Source organism: Gouania willdenowi, chromosome 5 (genome assembly GCF_900634775.1).
Source record: "Gouania willdenowi chromosome 5, fGouWil2.1, whole genome shotgun sequence".
Lineage (NCBI taxonomy): Eukaryota > Metazoa > Chordata > Actinopteri > Blenniiformes > Gobiesocidae > Gouania > Gouania willdenowi.
In genome coordinates, this window is record NC_041048.1 from 20856176 (window position 1) to 20881696 (window position 25521).

General features: G+C 39.2%; 1 protein-coding gene across 2 annotated transcripts in view; it reads right to left on the minus strand.

Annotated features, from left to right (window-relative positions):
• Positions 1-272: 272 nt before the first annotated feature.
• LOC114463194 (zinc finger protein 385A-like) overlaps positions 273-25521 on the minus strand; it is a 45714-nt gene continuing 20465 nt past the window's right edge. For both annotated transcript variants that reach the window (XM_028446555.1, XM_028446556.1), the window contains 6 exons: positions 20048-20158; positions 6920-7103; positions 6538-6828; positions 3399-3586; positions 3220-3306; positions 273-1990 (listed from right to left, as the gene is read on the minus strand). In XM_028446555.1, the coding sequence (XP_028302356.1) occupies positions 1769-1990; positions 3220-3306; positions 3399-3586; positions 6538-6828; positions 6920-7103; positions 20048-20158 (1083 nt within the window). In that variant the 3' untranslated portion in view covers positions 273-1768. The remainder of the gene's footprint in view (positions 1991-3219; positions 3307-3398; positions 3587-6537; positions 6829-6919; positions 7104-20047; positions 20159-25521) is intronic.

A 25521-nucleotide genomic window follows, 5' to 3' on the forward strand; every position in this document is an offset into this window, starting at 1 on the left:
AAAGAATGTTCGATTGCTGGTGTATTAAGCAATTCTACTTTTCCATAAACAACAGCAGTTTACCGTTGCCATGGTAGTGTGTCATTAAGGAAGTGTGTGATGATGGCACAGGAAATCCACTATTTCCATGCTGTGAAGCCACCTTTGTGGTACGTAGCAGATGTTTGCACTAATCAACTATTACTCTAGTTCAGAGAGAGTCCCGAAAGTTCCAACAACAGCAAATGTTTTATACAAATATTTTATAGATGTAAAAGAACAAAACACAAGGCTTACAACCATATTTTCTATTTTAATGTTTTTGCATTTTTCTTCATAATGAACCATAAGGAAGCTCGGAGGTGGATCATTTGTCAAGTAATATTCTACACAAACAGTAATGTTTCAGTACACTTTTGTTTCACATTCCTAAATAACATTTATTACACGTTAGACATGTTTATTGCCATTAACAAGTTAGACAGAGTGCTTAAAGTTTTGCTACTGGTTTAGTTTCCTAAGTCTTCCCTCTAGCTTCACTCAGTTACTTTAAGTGATGACAGGTGGGAGGACACAACGCTGGGCAGACAAACTAGACTTTTATTCCTTATTCTCAACACTGAGCTAAAACAATATGAAAACATGGGGGTTGCATTCTTTATATTTTTTGTTTTTTTTTCCAATTCTGCATATAGCCCCCCATCTGTACATGTGTGTATGTGTGTGGTCCTTTTCCGAAGGTAGCACAATGCTGGTGTCTTTCATCCCTCTGTTTACAGCAGGGGTGCTCAAGTCTGGTCATGGAGAGCCTCTGTCCTGCACGTTTTAGATGTTTCTCTGGTCAGTGTCATCATGCGGTTCTGCAGAAATCCTGATAACAAGCTACCATGTACTGTCAGATGTGGTGGACCGGGGGAGCATCTTAAACATGCAGCACAGGGGCTTTCCAGGCCTGGAAGTGGGCATCGCATCTTGGATGAAAAGTGGTGAAGATGTGGTTTTCTTGCCTTTGTCTTGTTGTGCTCACAGTGTTTCCATTTGTTTGGTGCAGCAAGAGAAGGCCTCCAAACAACTGGGCTTGATTCTAAATACATGGGACATGTACTGTATACAGCTTATCACAGACCTTCAGTTTATGTGCTTAGTCATATATTCTCTCTCCAATTGCAACTTGCCTTATTTCAGCCAACCTTGCTTTATTAACACATTGCCACTTTATCATTGCAGTCTATAAATGTGGTCAATGTGCACATCTCCTTTAACTTTTAAGACATTGTGTAATTTTTACACACTTTTTCTGAGTTAATTAAACTCCTACCTGTAAATCTACAAAGGCAGAACAGTAAAGCAATTATCAGAGGCAACCATAAGATGAGCAGCAATGTTTGATGCTTTGAATCAGGGATGACATTTTATAACAACTTTGTCCAAACTACTGTAGGTCCAGTTCCAAGGAGAGACCTGTTCTTCTGATTCAGGCGTGTTGGAGCTACGACATCCCTGTCTGGTAACACAAGGAGAGGTAGGGTTTATGATGCTGTGGCTCACACGACAAATGTAGACGTTGGATCAAGTGCAGATTAGAGGTGTCAAACTTGTTTAACAGTTTGCCCTTTGGTGGAAAATCTATTGATCTCTACACAATGCACCATGAAGAGTCGTGACTTTGCTAAGGGGTTTGATTACAGTGAAACACAAGTTGGAGCCACGCTGTCTGATTTGGCTTTCGATGGCACATGATAGCCAGCTGTCCCTTCACAGTGTGCTTCTTTCTAATGGATCCTCTTCATCAGTAGGGAGTGAAGAGGATTGGGCCGTGTGTAGTGCGAATGGGCCCCGGTGCTGGCCTCAGAAGGCTCAGGGGTGTCCCCTGTAGGAGGTGGTGGTGGGTGTGTGATGTTGGGCCAGGGGGACGGAGTGCCAGCTGATTTGAGGATGCAGCTGCTGCCATCGCTGCAGCCACAGCCAGAGGGGTTGGTAAAAGTCCAGCACCAAGAGTTTTTGGAAGTTCCTGTAAGAAAAGAGTAGGAAATAAAACTTTGTGTTACGTTACAATTAATAGCTCTGCCCCTTGTGTTACGTAACAGTCATTGGCTCCGCACCTTGTATCAGGTTACAATTGTAGCTCTGCCCCTTGTGTTACGTTACAATTTATAGCTCCGCCCCTAGCGTTAAGCCACTGTTGTAGCTCCACTCCTTGTGTTTGGTTACTGTTGTACCGCTGCCCCTTATGTTATGTAACAGTTAGTAGCCCCACCCCTTGTGTTATGTTACGGTTGTAGCTCCGCCCCTTGTGTTACGTTGCATTGTATAGCCCCGCCCCTTGTGTTACATTATGGTTGTAGCCCCGCCCCTCATGTTAGGTAACATTTATTAGCTCCCCGTTGTGTTACATTACAATGTATAGCTCCGGCCCTTGTGTTACATTACGGTTGTAGCCCCGCCCCTTGTGTTACGTAACATTTATCATTATTGCATTACAGTTATTATGTGTAGTGGGAGACTTGCTCAACATCCCACAGTGGTGGCCCAGGTGAGCCTCCTATTACAAGACCGCATCCTTAACCACTAAACCAGGTCAAATTCTAAGTGTAAATAAAACCTAGTTGAATTAAATTCAGTTTCAGTTTGTTTGTTTGTTTCAGTCAACATAAATCACAATTTAAAAATATATAACAAGTGGTAACTTGATAGAATAAATGATGAATAAGGACTACAGAAAGCTATCACTAAAACCATTTGAAGTCAGTAAATATAGTACAGTAAAATACAACTCTTATGAGTCATGTCTCAGAGTGATCGTACAGTGATGCATTATCTAGTTGCTGTAGGTGAGGCACACGTTCCTTTGGTTCGTGTGATATTAATGAATCGACTCTTTCCACCGATCTGTCCTGAGGAAGTTACAGTGTCACACACCCTTCATGACCTTTGTTTTGATTGATAACTGTCTTGTTCTGTGGGTAGTTTGTGTTTATTTTCATGGTCATGTGTTATTAAGAAGGTCATCTCTGCCTCTGTCCTGCGTGTTTTAGATGTCACACCTGATTTACTGAAGGTGTCATAATGCAGCTCGACAGAAATAGTTTACAATCTCCTGTGTAGATCAGGGGAGCATCCAAAACTTTCTCTTTTCACTTTCTTACATTTATCATCATTAATTATAATCAGTAACATTTAACATTTTTGCCTTGAGGGATCAATAAATGAAGATTCTGATTGAGCTAAAGAGATATGTACCATGAAGTCTGTGCGCTTCTTGTGTCGCATAATAAGAGGATTAGGTTTCCCTGCTACTCCGTCTCTATGCCTCCGACTGGAAATATGCTGAAACACAGAACAAAGAAATAAGACGGGCTTTAGATTAATCTTAGAAAAAGAACACAATCCCAGTGGCTCTGCTCGTGTGCCTCGTTCACCTGTTTGAGCTGCAGCTCAGAGTTGACCCTAACGTTGCAGATCTCACAGTGGAAGGTGCGTTCCTGAGTGTTGGGGTCAAACGACAGCTCCCCTCCCTGCTCTGAGCTGGGTTTAGGACCCAAACGTGGGTACGCTTTAATGGGTCCCAGTCCACTTCTAGCCTCCAGGATTGTTTTGTGTTTTGTACCTGCAAACAAATATGGCATGAATTAGTTTGCTTGCATCATGTGTACCTTGGAAGTAACACACAGTGCTGGTTACATATCATCTAAATCTACAAAGGCAGGGGTGCATTCATTTCATTTCATGGTCCCAGTTTATTCCCACAAAGGCTGACCTTGAAATATCCTCCTTTTTTTAATCAAAAAGTACATGTTTTAACACTTATGTGCCTTTGGTTTAATATTTTAACACGTTATGAAATATGATCCTTCGTTGCTTTTGGAATGATTTTGCAAAGAGTTCATCTTTTAGGGAAAACATGTATCGCTACCAAAAAGTTCAGTTTCAGATGCCTGTGACTTGTTTTTGTGCTTGACGCTTTACTTTTTGAGCAGATTTACTTTGATCTGTATGTAATTTCTTACATCTTTAAATAAGTAAGTGGGGCACAAAACACTTCACATTGTTGTTTCATGGGGCCCCATTAGCCACTAGGGCCCCCAAAGCTGAATCCTTGGCTTTATCAATCAATCTTCATTTGTCATTACACATGTTACAGAGCAACAGCGCAAACAAAATTTAATTTCTGTTTCATCTCGTCCAAGAAACATGAAAAAGACAATCACATATAACATGGGAGGACAGGGCGGGAGAACTGTGGGTCGTCACAAGGGCAGTGCCCCGTATTTAGATGAAAAGCGGGTAAACAGGAGGAAAAGCGAGAGGGGAAAAGGCAGGTCTTAAACTGAGTTTCCTATTGGGAGCACAGTGTAAAACAAAACACAGTCACAACAACAACTCCATAACATAGCACGTGGGCGGGGTGGGGGTGGGGGTTTGAGGGTTTTGGGTGGAGAAAAGGAAAAGATTGCCGGCAGCCGCTGGGGGGCGCACATGTGGACGCCACACTCGCCCCTCCTGCCGCCTGCAGGGAGAGAGGGTGGACGGAGGGCCAACAAATGCCTTGAAATATAATCCCTTCACTTCATTCTGATTCAGTCGGATGACGTGTGACAAGGAGAATGAAAGTTACCTTTCTTTAACTCTGATATGCTCGAATAAATAAAATGTAGGATTTAATAATAATAAACCATAATCATAAACTGTGACTCGCGCTTTTGAGGAGTAAACCTCATGGGGGATGAGAGCAGAGCATGAAGGGAATGTTTCTGGTTTCTAGACTAAGGTGCTGACGAAAACAGGGAAAACATCACTCGGTAAAAATCAACTTGAAGTTAAATCCTAAGAGTCGACTGAATATTAAAAACTCTTCAAAATAAGAGGGCCGATTGTTAGAGAGAGCTGAAGTCATCCACCTCTGTCTTGGATAACGTGGAGCAGCATCTTCTTCCTATTCTTATGGAAGATGGAAGACCTTGAAAGCCAAGTTTTAATTCTGCTCTACACTCACATGTAAATATAGGTGTTTATGCGTGTTTTACTGCCTATGTGATAATAGACTATTAATTCATCATTATGTATTTGAATAAGCAAATAAATATTTGTTCACATATAAATGTTATAAAATGTATATGTATTACATAGCCACAGTGTATTTATGAATTGAATGGTATTTATCAGGAAGTAAAGTCATCATTAATAGTCAATAATGAATGAGAATTCATTATTAGTTATCATTTTTTGTAAAATAACTAATAACTTTTTTTGGTCATGCATTTTCCCCTAATTTTTTTGATTAATTCATTATTTGTCCAATTTGTCCTCACATGTCTGGAATAAAACTACTACTACTCATTCTTGTTCGGTATAAAATACTGAGGTGGCAAAAGTACTAGTCTTAAGTACTCAAGCAAAATTATAGATACTTGAATAAAAAATGATTTTTGAAGTATTGAAATTGCTCCCTTACTTGAGTAAAAGTAAGACATGTTACATGTTACTAAGTATTTAAGTAAAAAAAAAAAAAGTAATAACTGAAACAAATGTTTTTTCAATAATAAGACAGGGTTTTTAAACCAACAAAGTCCGTATCTTTTACTAGAACTTGTAGAATACTGGTACATGGAAATAAAATAAGTTAAATCTGTTACATATGAACACCTGAGGAAGGTAGCACTAATAATAAATACAATTTGTAACTAAAATGTGTCAAGAAAAAAAAAAAAAAGTGCAAATGCTCGATGAAACTCAGAGCAGCTTTGAGAATAACATTTTTAAGAACTTGTAGAAAACTGGTACATGGAAATAAATTCAATCTGTTACCCTTTATGAACACCTGAAATGCAAATACTTAATTAAACCCAGACCATGTTGACAAGCACTAGCTGCTCCTACAGCTTTGTGGTTGTTGTTTTTACGTCATGACATCATCTGTTAAATGTTGTATGTAAAAGAAGGTACCTGTGTATATATATATATATATATATATATATATATATATATATATATATATATATAGAGAGAGAGAGAGAGAGAGAGAGAGAGATAGAGATATATTGCATTATTTGAAAAAAGGCAACTTAAATGTAATTGTTAAATGCTTGCATTTCTTTTGTATGTTTTGCAACTTACTTGAATGTTATTTATGTTGGCCATTTAAGCAATTTGCTTCTGTCTGTTTCAGTCTTGTAATATATACTTTAAAATTTGATTTATGTTTGAATATTTTGTTAGACTGAAACAAACAAATTGAACTGAAAACTTAGAAGGTCTTAAAAGTAACGAGTTCATTTTGAAAATGGAAGGAGTAGAAAGTACATATATATGTTTCAAAAAGTAAGGAGTAAAAGTAAAAAAAAAAAAAAAAAAACTACTTAAGTACAGTAACAAAGTAGAAATACTTTGATACTACCTATGATGAAATATGATAAAATGTAAAAAATAATCACCGCTCAGCCCCATTTAGCCTGTAATAACCCATTTTCGCCACTAAGTGGCAGTCATGTACCTGATTAAATGACTCCAATCTGAGACACGTGCTGAAAAGCTAGTTCCCACTAAAACCACTGCCTTTACCTTTGTTATGGGCCTCCAACTGTGAGAGTGAATTAACAGCTACTTTGCACAATGAGCAGTAGAGAAGTTTCTTGGCTTTCTCTTCCTCTGACTCTCCTGGGGACGGGCTCGGTGCCGGTGAAGCGGTGTCTGCTGGGTCCGTAGGTAGAGCACTGATGGCTGCAGGTGGGGAGGGAGAGGATTGGGGAGGCAACAGGGCCAGCTCTGTGTCTGCTGGGATGGCTGTGTGTGTTGGATGGTCGCTCAGGGTCAAAGGTGACTCTTTAAAGTGGGGACAGGATTGGGAGTCATCTGTAGAGAGGAGAAAGGCACACATTCTAGATGTCATTATGAGGGATTATATGGGAAATGTGTGTGTGTGTGTGTGTGTGTGTGCTCTCACCCTGGTTATTGAGAGTAACATCAGACATGGGGCTGGGAGGCAGAGGACCTGAGGATGAAGGTGAGACAGGAGGTGCAGGCTGCTGTTGTTTGTCTCCATCTTGGCCTCGAGGCGTTTTGGACGTCTCAATGCCCTTCACCCTTCGAGCGTGGCGGTTCCCCTTATAATGTGCCTCAGCCTGGCTCTGGAAAGTAACATTTTTGATACACAGTCAGAGGTGAAAGTAGCTGATTACACGTAGTCACGCTACTGTAATTGAGTTGCTTTTATGGGTACTTAAATTGTACATTTTGGAGTAAATTTCTAAAACAGTAATTTTATTTGTACCTTAGTACGTTTTAAAAGAAGTAATTTGCTACATTTCTACACCGAACCGTTAAAGAGCCCATGTAAAGCTAAATTGACTTTTCTGTGCTTTAAACATGATAAAAGTTCTATTTGGGCTTCATACACATGCCCAAAGTGTTTTTTTTCATTGATTCCCTCAATGGTTAGTCATAGGGTGATTTGCTCCTTTCTTACTGCAGGGTGAGCCCAAACACCTCGCTCCAATTTGATGATGCGTTCCCACTTTGATGACAAATTTGACGTGCCACTGAGCTGGAGAAGCCACGCCTCCAGGAAGCTCTCTGCCGTGATTGACATGTAAACAGACACGCCCACGAAGGTGAGCATTTCAGCGTCCTTGCTATGTATGCATTTTCTACAGTCTATGTAAGTACCGGTGAACGCCCCGCCCCCACGCTCTGTCTCGAGTTTATAAAGCAGCATGAGCTCAGCTACGGAGTGGGTGGGAGGAGGGCGGGCCGTCCTCTGGCCCTACGTCACCGTGCGGGGAGGAGGAAGTCAGTGTCTTGTCTATAGACACGCCCACTCATGAATATGCATAAGTAGGACGCAAATCAGCCTGTTTGTGTAGAGTTGCTCAGAAAGTGACTTTTTAAAGGCTAAAACTCTGTAAAACAGACGAGTTTGGGAAAATAAACCTCAATTATTATATTTTTGGGGTTCTTAGAACAAATGGAGATGGGTGATATGGGACCGCTAATGTTATTGTTTGTGATTATTTTTTTTATTTCGGTTTCATGGCCTCTTTACATTGATCATAATCCATTATGTTCTTCGTCGTGTCATTTATGATGTGGCACATTTGGCATGGCACTGTTTTATAGTTTATAAATTTAGTTATACTTAGTGTCTGCTGAGAATTTTATTTTTCTATTTTTTATTTAATTCATTGGTATTTTATTTAAAACAAAAAAAAAACTTTTTTTTTATACAGATGCCTTTATGGAATGGAATAAACATTGGGGGTGAAAGTAACTAGTAATTTTTACTTTGAGTTCTATTTAATTACGCTACTTTTTACTTATACTTGAGTACTGTTTCAATCAAGTAACAATACTTCTACTTAAGTAACATACATCAATACTCTTTACAGCTCTGCGCATAGTCGGGTAGAATAATATTTCTCCAACAAAAATCAATTATTTTACTGGTAGTTGAACAGTTTTAAGGATTGCATTACCTTTGCAATAGTAAATCAAGCTCATACTGTGACCAGCACTAAAAAGATCCAAGTGTCCAACTTAAATGGTAACTTTGATTTGATTTATACAGCACTTTTATTACCACCACAGTAGTCCCAAAGCACTTTACAATATCAGTCCAGACAATTACATTCACCCACTCATGTGCCAATGAAACAGAACAGCCATGTTATTCAACCATTGGGAGCAACTTAATGTTCAGTGTCTTGCCCAAGGGCACTTCAACAGGTATAGCCTTTGGATAAAACCCCAGAAAATAACCTCTCTACCACTTGAGCCACGGTTGCCAACTTAAAGGGTACCTGTTCCGTATGTATGTATGTATTATCAATAAACAAAATATCTGCAAATTCATTTAACAACACATTAAAAGTATTTTTCTGAATAGTTTTATTTCTTGCAATGCAACTGATGGAGCAGCCATTTTCGATCGTATGTGGGCCAGTGTTTTTCATTAGTGCCCACAGTTTACCTTTCTATTTAGGTTTTTGTCATTATACTATTATTGAGTTTTATATAATGCTTTTCATTTTCTTTAGGTTAAGAGCATTATTTACACACGGAACGCACTGCAGGTCGCTCTGTGCGATAGAAGCGAGCAGAAGAGCAACCAGACATGAAATGAAGAGGATGTTATAGTGATTCCAAGGAGGAAAATTCAGCCACAGGTGTGTATGATGGCAGATCAATACAGCACTGATTCGTCCCATGAAGGAGGTAAGATGTCACGTCATATTCTATAATCATGGAGACCCTACATGTACTTGTGATACAATAAACCCTCTATAGAATCATACATACAGTATGTTGTCTCTCAAAGCTGCCGATTGTTTTCCATCGTACTCAGCTCCAGCTCAAATTGTGCGATTCAATTGCAGAGTCCCAATGTTCGCAGCTCAAGATTCATGTTCTCTCACGATACAGACCGACACGATCTGACTGCTCACACTGGACGTCCATACACAACAACTCGGGGTCTTATTTCAGGAAATGCAACGTACAAATTAAAAGATGAAGAACTCGTCGCCATTAAAACAGAAGAAGAAGAACCCGGAAGGGGAGAGACTCCCGCAAATCTCAGCAAAAAGACCTTTAAAGCGGAGATGCGATGGACCAGGAAGTGGCTGGACAGACTTGGGCAGCACGGTCCGTTCATTTTACAGTGGTCCTACAATGTTCGTGCATGCGCAGTGTGAGAATTTGAGGTAAACTGTTTCTTGACTCTGCTTCAAATGTGCGATACCCTCACGAGGAGCAACCAGGATTTCAAACTCGTTTGATTTTCTTGCAATCACACGATTGCTGATTGGGAGCTGGTCGTGAGGTGTTAGCTGCTCCTTGTGACCCCATGTATACTACGCGATGCACGATACACAATTTAACCGAGACTTGGCATGATCCCAAAAATAGATGCACGAGTAAAAACTCGGCTCAAAATGGGCCAAAAATCGCACAGTGTATGCACGCCTTTAACAGTTGAATGAACGTTCAGCACTGGCAGTGGACACGCGCATTATAAGGACTGATCTAAGCGCATTTGTAAAGTAATGCAGAATTGGAGAAATAGAATTTATATGAAAAAGAATGCTCACTCCTGCAATCTTGGTGAAACACTACAGATTGATAAATAATTATGGGTACATAGTGATCCCCATCTCCTGGCTTCCCGTCTCACAGGTGCATGTGTTCAGGCTGTCATGGAGGATTAGCTTCCACAATAGTTATGTCTTTCCTCGCCGCTGCTGTAGTCACTGAACTGGGCTGTGGAGCTGATGATGATTATTGAGTGGCAGGATTATTTAAAATGAGCCAGAAGGACGAGGAGCGACCACTGACAGCTGATAGTCCGCTACTGGAGAAAAACAGCTTGTGTCTGTGTGAGGGTGTGCCTTAGAAGATCAAAGCTGAGAAAATGAAAGATGTATGTAAAACATATTTCTAGTGATTTAATTGTTACATCTTAAACAAATAAATCATTGTATTGAATATAGGATGGTTTGATTTACTATGTCTCACAATGTAGGGGATTTATAAGATGAAAAAAGCATAAAAACACCTTTAAAGTTCTTTTCTGAATTATTTGACCCCTATGACCCTGACCAGAAACCAGCAGGTTGGACAATGAATGAGTGAACTCATGTGCTGGTGTATTTGTAAGTATTATACTCGCAGTGTCACTCTAGTGCCCCATGGTTGGAAGGGTGATTAAGGAACTGCTCACAGCCTCTATTTATACCTTTGCTGTTACTTATGATTGTTAACATGGCAAGGACCCCATCACATAAGTGAGCCCCCTCATACTGACTTTGTTGAACTTGACTTTGAGGAAATAATATGTTGATACTGTAAGTGTAGAAAAGTAAAAAAAAAAAAAAAAAAAACACTTGCCAAAGTAGCTGTATTATGCACCAGAGGAGCATAATGCACATCATTAAGTTTTATACTAATAAATGTATATACCTTTAAGGAAACCATGACCAGATGCTGAAAATTAAACAATAGAGGTTTTCTAGAGTAATGAAAGTAATCCTCCCTATCAAAAGGTAACAAGCGTTACTGAAATGAGACGCTGACGGAATCAAAATCTCTCCTGTCTTCTAATGTACTCAGCACATTCTCACACCCTGAGTGTACTGACACCAGTGACACATTTTTGTTTTAATGACCCTACAAAAGACTCATCAACATCATCTTCACCCACATGAACCTTAAACTTGAGACATCGAACATCTTTAAAGGGTAGTGCAAATGCATAGACCATAAAATGTGTTTAATGTATTACAATAAACAACATATATGCACATTTAATAAAAGAAAAAGCATTTGAAGTACTTTTGAACAGTTTCATACTTTAACATACAATTAATGGAAAGCAAACCATGTTCGGCCAGATGTGACATCAAGTCCTTGATTCTGGTGAAGTGTTTATATTTGCTCATACCTGATTTCTTTCATGTTGCTCTTTATTTGGGTTTCAACAGTGCTTTTCTTCCTTTTTGTCATTTCTTCAAAGTTTGATTTATTACTATACGAACAACACAAAGATGTGCGTTTGCAATGTATCTAGAGCTGCTATTGTCAACTCTGGTTGTCACTACACTACGTCACTATAAGCGACTACTGTCGCCCTGATGTCCAGATATTTTTCTCTTCTTGGCTGCTCTACAAGGACTTTGAAACAAAGTAATCTGATTAAATATGTTGTATTATATGTGATGTTTGATAGAGCTTGCAGTTAAAATTAATTAATGGTACCCTTTGAGAAAAGCTCCAAGACAGTCCAGTCACCCATATCAAGTTTACAAGTTTAGAGAAAAAAGTGTCAAAAACCTAAAACCAGTTCCTGTAAGATCGCTAAGAGACTGCAAATCCCTTTTAGAATTATGTTTCATTAGTTCAATATCAAGGTTGGCCAAACAACGAGGGGGGTTACAGGTACACGGTGGGGGGCTGTGAACCCTAACCAATGACTGGGACATGTAAGAATGCCTCTTTAAGCCTAAGATATTAACTGCCAATGATACTCAGCCGTGTAGCCCTGATCCTGATTGGTGATGACAGAAAGGCAGATATAGCCCTGCCAGTGTAACTCTATTCCGCTGGTTGCTGCTCCACACAGCCCTCCAATTAGACAAGGAGATGCAGGCCTTCATGCGCATTGACAAAGTGACAGCAATAAGATCACACAGAAGAAACGAGCATTCACCAAAATCCACTGTTCCTGCTGCCTTCCTCATTTCCCTTGATTTTACATCCCATTGTTTTTTATTTTACTTTCTTCTCTGCTTCATTTTTAATGGCTTCAGAGTCTCATTGACCTTGAGTCTCCAGTCGTGAGAAATCAATAACCATCAATTAAAGCCTAAAAAGGCTGACAACAATCAGGGTTGGGGGTGGGATACATCATTGATCTTGGTCAGTGTTTCTCCACTGACTTCAGGACTCAAAGCTGCAACCCCCAACAAATGCTCAAACGCTCACATTTGTGTTGTTATATGAAGAGATGTTTGAACCAGAATTTTAATGTAGTAAACATCTAAAATCAAGTTTATGATGAAGCTAAAATTAATTTAATCAGTAGAAAAGTTGCATCTTAACACAAAATAGGCAGCAAAAAAATGGCATTTTCTGTTGAAAATGACTTTTAATGTGGTTATAATTGTTATACAATTTAAAAGTTATACTATGGAAATGGCAAGAACGTTACGAAAGTAACATGCATTTAATACATGCATTGACTTTAACATTCTGGTTATACTTGGTGCTTTATCAAAGTATATATCCTTTTTCTATTTAAATTTTTTACTGAGGACCTATTTAACATTTTCTCTGACTGTAATTTTATTGTTTTATCTTAATATACTGTGTGTTATTTTATGTCATGCATTTGTCCTCCGGGGGGACTAAAGATAAGTTATCTCTTGCATTAATCTTGCACATTGAAGTGTTTATTTTTTTTTTATTAATGTTTAATGTCCTTTATATAAATAAATTACATTTTTATATACTGTATATGCATTATAATTGTAATCTCAAGGGGCATACTGACACAAAAAAGGATCAGATGCCCTGCACGTCAAAATTATTAAAACTTATATTTTCATTGATTAGGAAGCGTAACAAGGTGACAAATAAAGAGGAAAGAAATTAGATGATAGATATTTGTTTGTAGTGTACAGCTGATTTAGGACCTGTTATCATAAGAGATGCTAACAGAAAGCTAACACAAGGGGAAGGTTAACTTTTATTTGGTTATTTATTACAGGCTCAGTAATTGAAAATGTAATTGGAAAAAATGCTACTCACTATAATCCTAATTGAATTGTAATTGAACACGGGTAATTGAAAACTTAATTGTAACGATTTAATTGCCTTTCAAATTAAAAGTCCAACATAAAGCCGATTACTTATTTGAGTTCAGGCAAATGCTGGGGACACACTAAAAAAGGGTCCCGACCCACAGCTTGAGAACGTCATAGTTTAATGAAAACCACAAAAGGAACGCAAACAATGAATATGGAACTTTGATGAAATTAGTAGTTGTGGGGAACATTAGATGAAAGACATTTTTATTATTGAGCAGAGAGAATTTACTGAGTGTTTGAGCAGCTGAACTCCCTAAAATTCAATTTTCTCTCCGAGCAGGAGGTGTATTGATGTTTTATCTATAAAGTGACAAAGGCACAGCCAGCAGATAAAGCTGGTTATGCAGCCAAATCTACTGTACAGAGGACAGACAGCAGCAGTAAGATGAGGGGGTGGGTAGAGGTGGCGAGCTGCCGACAATGCACAATGTCTCCCACAGAGGAGGGAGCATCTGTGAGGAAAAACAAGACAAAAGTTGACTAAAGAGAGATAGCAACGAGGTAAGCTTTTTTTAAAAAAAAAAGGAAAATCTTCCCAGTAAGGGGAAAAGTACAGCAGTGATGACGGTGGTCAATGCAGCAACGTGTGACGTCATCCTTGCAGCAGAGCTGAACACCAGCAAGCTAATCTGTCCTGTGAGGCCTCAAATGAATCGCAGTGTGCTAATCACAACACGCAGGAGAAACAACAGCTTTTCAAATGTCTGCTCCTTTGTTTTTTGGTTTTACATTTGTAAATCTTAAACGCTAGGTTTTGCTCATCAATTCTACTTTATTCTGTCATCTTTTAAACACGTACTTAAAGACAAGAAGTGTTTGTCTTTGATCTGCAACACAGGGCATGAGTAAGAAAGGCTCTGATCCTTTCATTATTGAAGAACGTCCTCTGCGCTCTGTGCTCCCCATGTCTCTCAGGTTACTGGGGAACGTGATGTGATGTTGCAGCACAGCAAATGCACGCCACCAATCATGGATAAAATTGCAGCCCAGACAAACAGGTGGCTCATTATTAGACTTTTTGCTGCATCACCCAGCAGCCTGCAGAAGTTTTGTACATTAATATGAATGTGATTTAGCATAAAAAAAGCACTTCCCTCTAATATACCCCTTTTTTTTTTTTTTTTTTTATCTCAGAGCATGTACGCAATGGGAGATATAATTTAATAGTTCCTGTCTGTGAGGACACGCACTGCCTGTGTTACACTATTTTCAGATGACGCTCTTTCGCTGCCCGTGTCCTTTACACACCACTGCAGGAATCTAACACTTCATTTATGGAATGCAGTCATATTTTTAGTATGGTTTGTTTGATTTCTGTACACGTTCAGGCTAAAAGTTACGCTGGCAACTCATAAACACTTCAATTTTTAAAAGCTCTGACTCCTCAATTTCACACACAGTGTTTAGTTTCATTGTACCCCATAAAAGCTTTACGTATACTTAGATGGTTAAAACTTAACTTTTATAACCTTATGACAAGTATTAGACTGTATATATATGCTGTATATAATATTACTACCCTCATTATGAATATTATGGCATACATTGAATAATCCAAAGGTAACTGTAATTTTACTCCTCTGAATCATTATATTATCCTCTCAGTCTCTTCCACAACAGCAACTTTCTGTAATAGCAAACGTAACTCCAATAGACGTATTTGTCTTTCTCGTGGTAATGTATTAAAACCATGATAAAGAAAAAAAAAAGGAAAATGTGAAGAAAAGCTACAAAAAACCCTGCCCCTGAATCAGAACTGAGGGCCAGGGTACCTGTCTCAGTTGTTTCCATAATACCCATTGAATGACATCACACATTACAGAACTTTGCAGGCTAACAATGTTAACTAAATTAAGTCAACATACTCATTCTTTGTGGATGAGGACTAGCATACAGCTTTAAGCACCCCTGGTGGCTCATGGGGCCCTATGCTATTGTATAATGCACCTACATATAGCCAGAAACGGCTTGAATGAACTGTACTACGTCACATCTGTTCAACAAAGACTGCTCCCATCATGTAGTTTTTCAAGAACTAAGATTGCTCAAAAAAGTATTTTTACGGTGAATGAATGTGTACGTCTTTGGTTGTGTGGAAATGCATAAAACACGACTGATGTAAACATGACTAGTAAGAATGTGCGATATGTTATCGTTTACGATATTACGTCAAAAAACATTCCCACCGTTAAGAATATGTCATCCTATGATAAAAACGATAGAGTGCAACACACTCAAATGCCATTTGGCCCTCAATATAGCCAAGAATGCCCTTAAAAACCTTGTTCCATGGGCCAAAAATGTCCACACGTTTTTTGTCAACAACCTATTATTCTCTGGAGCGCTGTTCACAGGAGCTCCACAGTGTGTGCTGCCACCATCCCACACACACAGACAGAGCTGCTCACGTCAGCCTACCTGAAGCTGCCCTGCAGCGGTACATCATGGGCCGCTATTCGGTTAAGATCAGGCCCACATCCAACAAAGGGAACCAGTCCAAGTTCCTCTGCCTGATCCACCCAAAGTTCCCGCAAACACGGTGATGCAAACTGCCAACAATAAATTATGAACTGGAAACTGGACTAAAGCATGCAGAGCTAAACCACAGAAACATAAGACTGGGCTAAGTGCAGTGCTAACGCTGACGACCAATTAAAAAGTACACTGCTTGCCATCATCAAACCACTAAGGGCCATCGATTTACTAATAGTAAGATTTAACACTTGTATGGAAAGCTAAAAGCTAACATGTCAATAAATGTTAGCATTAAACTAACGTCACTATTCATCCATCCCAACTTGTAAAATGCAATGCACTTTGAAGCTTTGATGTTAATTTTCTGTGTTCAAAACAGGGGACGGGACTGCTTCTCTCCTCTCCTTTTTCGTCATGTACAAAAAGAAAAAAAGAAAAAAAAAAAAGTGAATGTAACCATGTCGGAAATAAACTGAATTAAAAAAAACAAAAAAAAAACCATCTAAATATACTGTTATTACTGCTGTCAGTAGATTCATGAATAAATCACCAAGCCTGATCTGGTTTAATTATAGGAAATCAGTGATATTATCAACCACAACTTTATGGAACTCATTATCACATATAAAATTAAAAAAAGATTCAGCAGCAGTGGTTTATATTAAACAGTTATAATAATTTCATTATATATGAGGAAATACATGAATTACATACAACAACACTAATGGAGTGACCCACATGCACAAATATTCCATAAAATATCAGCCTATGAGTTCTTTGCGTTTTGTAGCCTTTTTTAATGTATAAATGCTGTTCCTGAAGCAGTTTCTAGTGTTGATCTATTCAATTCCCTTTGTGTTTGTATGGAACCTGTGCACTTTAAGCTGAGAATTGTTTTATTTATTTATTAATTGTTTTTATTTATCATCGTTACCATGATAAATAACAGAAATAATTTTTTTTTTTTTTTGTCTATATCGTCCATCCCTAATAACTTATACAAATAACCTTTCAGTAATATAAAGATTACAAAGCCTAAAACTCATACATTCCTCAGTTTTATTCTGACTCTAACAATCACCAAAAAATCATCACTCTCTTGTGATGTCTGAGGCTCTTGGGGTGAGTCTACCTAATTGTATGAAAAAATTGTGAAAAGTTTGAAAATTCCTGCAGAAAATTAGAGTCACCATTGAAACAAAAAATATGCCTCACTGGCCCATTCTTCCACTACCCTCAGCACAGGAGTACCAAGTATATGCTTGCTTCTTCCAAATACGCCATCACGTCAATGTATAACATACACATTGGCACAACGTCATCTATAAGCAGATTTCAGGACTTTTGGCAACAAACATGCTTATGACCAGTGTATTGATCGCCTAATATGAGAAAGTCCTAAAAGTCTTTCCTTCGTGACATCTTTCTACATCAGTGTGGTCTAGGAAAAGTGTTGTTTTAAACTCACTGGCTCTGTTATGAACACCTGTGACATGTTGTACAAGGTTTAAAAACAGGTGAAATGGAAAAGTTCAAACGGACTGCATTTTATTATCATATAAACTTTTCTGTCAATTATTCAGTGTAAATAAAGAGCTCTGCACGTCCATGTGGAGCAGGCAGTGAAGAGCTGCTCTGTCTTCCTCCCTCCGTACCCATGAGCTAAAATTGGAGCTGAGAAGCTGTGAACTGAGTTCTCACCTGCTCCGCCTGTGCAGTCAGTCAACAACTATCAACAGGCTGCAAACTTTTCTGGCCGTGATTTAATGCGTTCACAGAGCAGGTGCAGTAGCCAGAGCCTTGAGGAAACATGAGCAGCGTTTTCCTTAAATGACATTAGAGATTATTTTCTTTAGAGTCTGCACAACGGTTAAGGCGTAACGGTTAAGGAAGCGGGCTCGGGAAGGGCGGGTCACCGGTTAGAATCCAACCTGGGCCACAGTGATCTGTGGGATGTTGAGCAAGTCCCTTAACCCTAACTGATCATGCTGTACTTTGCTTTGGACAAATGTATCTGCTAAATGAAAATGTAAGTGCTTTACAATAACGGCTCATTCACATAGCGATGGAACAGATCTGCCTTACAAAGCACTAGCCAACCATTGGGAGCAATTTAGGGTTCAATATCTTGCTCAAGGACAACTTATCACATAGACAGGTATAGCACAGGTTTCGAACACATGACCTCTCGATCAGAGGATAAACCCCTCTACCACCTAGGTTTTATAGTGTAGGAAGATGAGAAAAACTTTAATTCTAATGTGAATTTTACGTCAGCTGAGTTATGAACCCATCATTTCTGGAACAAGAGTCGATGCTTTATGTCAGTGTTTCTCTAATGGGGGCACGTGTACCCCAAGGAGTATGTAATGGCACTATAGGGGGTACTTGACACTAAGAGAAAGTGTAAAGTTAACAAATGAAAGCAATGAAAATATGGGGTTTTATAATGTATATTTTTTAGTTAAAAATGATGATCATAATAATGATGATGGAAATTATCTTCATTAGCATGAACTGAAAATGCAATTTGACAGTCTTGGTCCAACATTGGTTGGGAGATGATCAAAAATGATAAAAAAAAACTATAGAAATAAGTTAATTAGGTATACACTAAATACAGTTTCTTTCCACTTATTTACAAAATGAGATCCTTTAAAAGTTATCACTCATTTATTGTTGTCGAACAAATCAAATGTGTATCATATTGAAACAGACTTTTAAAAAATGTTTTTATGTTGAGATTTGTTTTTTTTTTTGTTTTCATCCATTTTTTATTCGTTCGTTTGATACAAATTAATTAATTATGCGCTATAGCTGTTTTTTCGTATTTCACGCATTTCATGTATTTCAATTCTGATCAAACAAGTCTGAACAAAGGGGTTTATTTTGGTTGAGAAAAAAAGAGAAAAGCAGGACAAAAAACTTTCAGAATCACTGCTCTATGTCACTCTAGTTAAAAAGCAAGACACAACTCTGCAGTACATATGTTTAAACTTTTTCTTGCTATAAGAATTCTACAGTTGCAATGATTAGTCAAAGAATTAACCAGTCAAAAATGTAATGAAGCCACAAGTATTTCATGATGGAACATCCTCTATGTCACTGAGCTAATTAGCATATGAAAATGTCACCCGTAGCTTTACTAATTCACTTAGCCAGTCACCTGTGTGCAAGACTGCAGCTGTTAGCGTTTAAAGGCAAATTTCAAACCGCTCTCAAAAGTTCAGTTATTAAGACAAAAATTGGAAAATACACAAATTGCACCTAGACAGCATGGAGATTTGGACATTTATTTTAAACAATAATTTATTGGCTTCATACGTGAAAAAACTCAGTTTTTGAGATTAAACAAACCTGACCTAGCTCTTTGGGTCCCGTTGGGTTTGGGCAAAGATCCTCTGCTCTAGAACTTGTAGCATAACAATAGGTTCCCCCTGAATACAAGCTGCCATATTAAGCCCTTAAAGGGTAAGTACACCCCTGCCTTCTGCTGAGCTGCCACTAGGAGGAAAATTCAAAAAAAGCCTTGATTATGGACGTTACTGCTGTAGCAGTAAGACACGCCCAGCTACTTTCAGCAACCGCCCCCTCCCCTGCAGCCCCACACACACAGAATCAAAACGCATCACAACTGCTAGCTAACGAGCTAAACACGAGCGACCCCGACAGTGCGGACGCTTTTGCCACAGAGAGGTCATTTGAGGTGTCAATCAAACCTATGCGCTATGGTTTGCACAGGAGGCGGGTGTCAGGTTTTATAGGAGAGGCGGGGCCAACAGTTAAAGTGATGACGCAGGGGTTTCAAGAGCTTACCGTACAACCGTTAGCAAAATTCAGTTGTTATAGCCAGCGTTCAACACTGACTGGACATTTTACTGCTAAATATGCAAAATTAAAATACTTTTACTAAAATGTGAAGAGTGGGACTAGGATCAATCAACAGCACTTCTTAATACCCAAATACACATATATTCAGCAGAAAAAAGTTGGTTTGTGTGTACTTACTCTTTAAGAAAATTCTGTTACATATACTGTATATAATATTGTGCTGCATGTGCAGGCATTCGCTAAACCTTTCAACAACTGTTGGTAAATGCACAATATCATGTCACAGGAGGTGTTTACTATTGTCTTTTGCAGTTCCCATCCTCAGAGTGATGCAGAAGGCTGTTGGTAAAGCCGTGACCATGACACACCACTAAAAGTTCCCACTGATCAGATTTTAGTCTCCATACCTCTGAGTTGAAGCGAATCTGACAGACGTTGCAGGATATTATTGGCCGTTTTGTCCTGATGATAGGTGGCCCGAAGGTGTGCGTCATCACAGCTTTCTGGACCGGGTCCATCTGATGAGAGACATGAGGGATGTGACCACACAGTAAAAATGCACAAGGTTGTGTTTCTCTGAGCTTCAACAGAGAGGGAGAGAAATGCTGAAAGCTGGAGATGCGAGGGTGAAAGAGAGCTTGTGGGAGCTGTGATTAATGTGGACGGACAGGTGTGTGTTTCCTTGAAGCAGCTTGTCGGCTGGTGTCTGCCTGTTTGGGTTTTGTTGACCCCGTTCAGCTCACGTTTGAAGACGTAATTACAGACCTTCTGTCGCCTGGAATTTCTGCTATAAAACCTGATATTCCTTTAAAAATGTACAACTGTAGGACACAAAGAAAAGTTGTCTGCGCTTCATTTTAACTCAAGTGCTTTTTAATGACTTGTTTGGATCATTTCACCCACTGGTCAACCAGCACATACTAGACTGCCCATAAAACCCAACAACCTTTTTTCTTTTTCTTTCTAAAACCAAGCACTGACCTTCATAACAAAACTAACCAATGACATTAAGAATGTCCTTTTTCTTTCTATGGGTTTATTCCTTCCTTTCATGACAGCACCAGTGCACTGGAGTTAGATTTCCGACCATTGGCTTAGTTCAGAAACCACTGCGTTGGGTGTGGCCCTCATTATGAAGCCAAAAGTACACAGCAGTTGTTTTACACATACTCTCATCTCCATCTCAGACTGTGTCGCCAAATGAAAGTGTTTTTATTGTCATGTTGCATCTACTAGGGGCAAATGTTATAATTGGTTTGAACAGCCTGAGAAGTTATTGTTATTGATATTTATAGACTCATTTGTCCAGTGTTTCTGTTCTGCCTTAATTGTCTCCGTGACTCTCCTTTAAAGCAATCTGTGGAACTCCAGTTATTTGTGCTTTTTTTTAAAATTCCAGGTAGCCTCATCGGAGCCCCACTTCTACTCCGCCCACCATCAATCAAATAAGAAAAACTAATCCAAAACAGGGAAAGATGTCATATCATGAGTTCTGGGTAAAACGCAGAAATCACACTTTCATTCAACCACAACGAAATTACAAGACAAAAAACACTTGAGGCATTTCAATGTTGATCGAGATAGACCCGAAACTCAGAGCTTTGACTGACGGGATAATTAAAGGCACACTGTGTAACTATTGAGTGACCTTTCTGATAATGATGACATTCAGAGGCAGTACTGTAAATTGTATGCACAAGTGAACATGCTGGCGCGAAAATTTTGTATGTGTACAGCAAATGTAAAAATAGCTTTGTTTAAAGCCTACTGCACACCACTCTACACTGCCCACTTGTGGTGCTGCTACACAAAGGCTAAATTCCATAAGCTACAAGTATCATACAACGATGCTCTCAGGATTCTTTTGAAAGTTCCTCGCTGGGAAAGTGCCAGTCTGCTGTTTGTACAGAATGATGTGACCACATTAAATGCTGTAATAAGAAATGTTGTTTATAAATGTATGATAAGGCTTATGGACTCACATAATGAAATCATAATTGCTCTTATACGGACTGACCAGAGCAGTATCAGGTACAGCTCAGAGCTCTGGAGGTGCTGGAGAAAGTGCTTATATGGACTATAATAGTGATATTCTCTGTTACGTTTGTCTGTCTGTATTTTAAATGTTTAAAATGGACCTTTGTGAGCCTGAAATAAAGATTGATTGATTTTGGCCACGAGGGGCGCTATACCTGTAACTTTCTCGTCAAGCAACAAGCACCGCAGCACTGTTGCAAAAATCAACAGTTAGTCAGTCGGGCCAGCCTCCCTTGTCTTTTGATAGTGTATGCAGACAGTAGTTGACCTGTAACTTCGGGATAAAGGTTGGCTTTAAGGGCTGGGGTGCGAAGTGGGGCTGGGCTCACACCGCAGCTGGAGGAGCAGCAGCCGCCGGAGGCCCGTAGCTTGGCCCTCCTCGCCACGACGGTGGCGTACTCCCTGGCCTTGTCGGCCCCCTTTGCCGGGGGTGAGCATGGCGGACGGGGGGACTCCGGCGGGCACCGCAGCTGGGGAGATCTGCGAGAACGGGGTTGCTGCCGAGACCTGGCCCCGGACTCGCCAGTCCCCTCTGTCCCAGGCAAAGAGGGCCGATGACGGCGGCAAGGCCAGGGAGTAGGGGGGAGCGCCCACCGACGAGTCGAGGCGGGCCGAGTAGCAGGTCTCCGGTGGCGGCTGATACTTCAGCGGCGGTGTGAGCCCAGCCCCGCTTCGCACCCCAGCCCGATCGAGCCAGTCCTGAGAGCCAATCCTTATCCCGAAATTACGACTCTGACTTGCCGATTTCCCTTACTAAAGAATTCAAGTTTAGCTCAACTATCACGGCGATTAGTGCACCATTAACCCAACGCGAAACTACCATATTGTGCTCTTTTGGCTGTAAACAGACACTAAACTTGTTTCAGATGCCCACAACAATGGCGCTGGGTCGGGAAATGCCTGCTTGTTGTGGCGTCATGTGGGAACTATGTATATCCGAGCCTGTGGTCACGTGACTGCCGTAAAGTGAAACGCTCTCCAGGCATTCACCAGGTCACATGACCTGGCCAAAGACGGTCCGTCTCTCTAAACTTACATGATCGGTATTTCAAGAGGGAAGCCTCGCTCGGAGCATTGATACTGTCAAGAGCTGCACATTGGCCTGAGGAATCATTTAAAATAACTCATAATGGTCAACTCTTTAGGTCAAAAAGTCCATGGTGTGCCTTTAATTAATTTATAACTTAAAGCTGCTAAACCACGTCCCCTGTCTAAAACTGTACCTGTATGTCATCAAAAAGTTGTTCTCCTAAATCCTCAAAACGGGATTTAGTCACAAACAAATGTCAGAGGCAGTAATTGCAGCTAAATTATTTTTTTTTTTTTGACTCCATCATAAACAAAAGGGTTGAATGGTCATTTGACTTGAACTTTGGAAAATATTTGCTCATTGCATTGTGGGATTTGGAGTCCTGTAGAAGAATGCAAAGATGGAACCAAAGTAGAAGCGTTTTTACATCAAATGTTTTACTTCATGCTTACTGTGATTTCTTGTTCAGTTCAGTTGATTCTTTTTTTTCAATTAGCCAACAAAGGAACAAAACACTTCCAACAGCAATTTAAATTAAAAACAGGGTTTAAAGCTTGTGCTTATTATGCCTACCCTTTTTACAAAGAAATGTCAGCTCAGATTTCACGGTTAGTAACATTATAGGTCTCATGAGCAAACAAGCACACTTTCAACCATCCTACAGGATAAACGATTAAATAAGAGAATGTCCCATAACAATTATCCAGTCATATTTTTCCAAAGCTCTTCATCATATCTGATCTTTGTGTTTAGTTTTTAAGTATTTGTGTAAACAAGGAAAGTGATGATCAAAACTGTTCCACAGGTCTCTGCTTTATAATAGTTCTTGCCTTGATTTTATTAATTTTTTAATTGTCAGTGTTTCTCAAATGGCGGTACATGTACGCCTACGGGTAGGGTGGCACTATAGGGGGTACTTGAGAGAGGGAGAGTGGAAAACTAACAAAAAAAAGTATTAAAAATGTGGGGTTTTATAAGATTAATTTTTGTTAAAAATGATAATCATAATATTGATGATGGAAATTATTTTGTTTAGAACATGAATTGAAAATACAGGAGTCAGTCTTGGTCCCACACCAGGTGGGAGTGACTGGAAATGATAAAAAAAAAAAAAAAACTATAGAAATAAACTACTGGTAAACATTACTGAACATCTGTTGGTGAAAGAATTTTGTTCAAAGTAAGAATGCCATCGAAAACATGAAACATTCAGTAAATCACCTTGTAATTCAATTAAAGTTATCTCACTCCAAGTTCACAAATTCAGTAACACTAACTCTGTAATATATGCATGTCATTGTAGATGTTCTTTGCTCATCAACATGTGATTGTAGTCCTCCAATCTGACAAAATTGCTGTAAATGACATGTTTGGTAGAAAATGGGTCCTACAAAAAAAAAAGAAATTTGAAGTCAAAATTGATGTTTGTAACATATTCTTTGGATACTGTGCTTTACCTAAACGCATCATTTGAGAAATAATATTGAAGTCATTTTTTTTTTCTTGTTCGAAAGCCAAACCTGGTCTTTTCTGCTCCTTGCTGGGGTTTTTAAAGTCCAGACGTAGTCAGAGTTCAGTCAATGGTCAAGTGATTTTTCTAACATTTGTGCTTTCAGGCTGTGACACATTTTATTCTAGCTTTTACTCCAAATGACACCTTACAAGGTTGACGAGTTTAAGAGCAGCCACATTAAAATAAAAGACCAGGGGTATATAATCAGTGAAGGGTCTTTGGGTTTACGTTGGCCTTGTTTGGATAAAGATGAATTAAAAAAAAAAAAAAAAAAACTGCATATTGGCTTTTTATTCTTTGTGACTACAGTGGAATTTTCTTTTGTTGATGTGGGGAAAAAAATCCTTGTAAAGGTTACGCTTGCCTAAGTAATCACTGAGAACTGATACATTAGCACACTCGCCTGTTAACAATCTTGTTATCATTGAAAGGATAAAATCATTTCTCTTTTGACGACTGACTTTTATCCCTTTGAGAGTAAACTTGTTTTTTCTCTTTGGGCCACCACAGCACGCTTCCCTCTGTCACATTGATTAATGCAGATAAGGTAATATTTTTTTCCTTTTCTCTGGTCTAACTAACATAGCACAGAAATATAATATTGGCATTCATAAACAGTTAGGCAGAGGAGTGAGACACGCAATGTACATTTTTACCTTAAGTTCATGTGTGTTTTTACAACTTCTTGATGAATACACTTGCATGTGTGTGTGTGTGTGTTTGTGTACGTGGCAGGTACAGCATGGTGCTGAAAACTGTTCGTCTTTTCTGTCTTTTTTTTTTAGCTCCTAAGGCCTCTACATACAATTATGTTTAAGTAATTTTGCTTCAAGCAGTAGCTCTCCATGACAGCTGGTTGACGACTTGTGTTTTAAATTTTTAATACGTGGACTGAGAGTGATTTGCACAAAGGTGCTTTGGCACTGGTGACTGACAAGTGATATATCCTAAGCGTACAGCAGTCGTTTTGCCTGTGCACATGGAGATGAGCTGCTTGGTGGTGTGTGTCTGCACGTTTGTGTCCGTGTGTGTGTGTGTACTGTCACCGCACTGACCTTCACATGAAATCCAATCTAGAAATTAGAGTGAGCCACAGAAAATGCTGAGTGCATAGAAAGCAGATTGTGACTCCTATATCATTGATTAGCTGTTATGCATTTGATCGCAGCAAACTATTCGTGTGGGCATTTTCTCCATCATGCTTAAACTCACGGCGGAGAATGAAAGCGATCTGTCACCACATCCTTCTCCTTATCATCAAAAAATAAAAATGCCAAACACGGAGACATGTGGGTATGCAT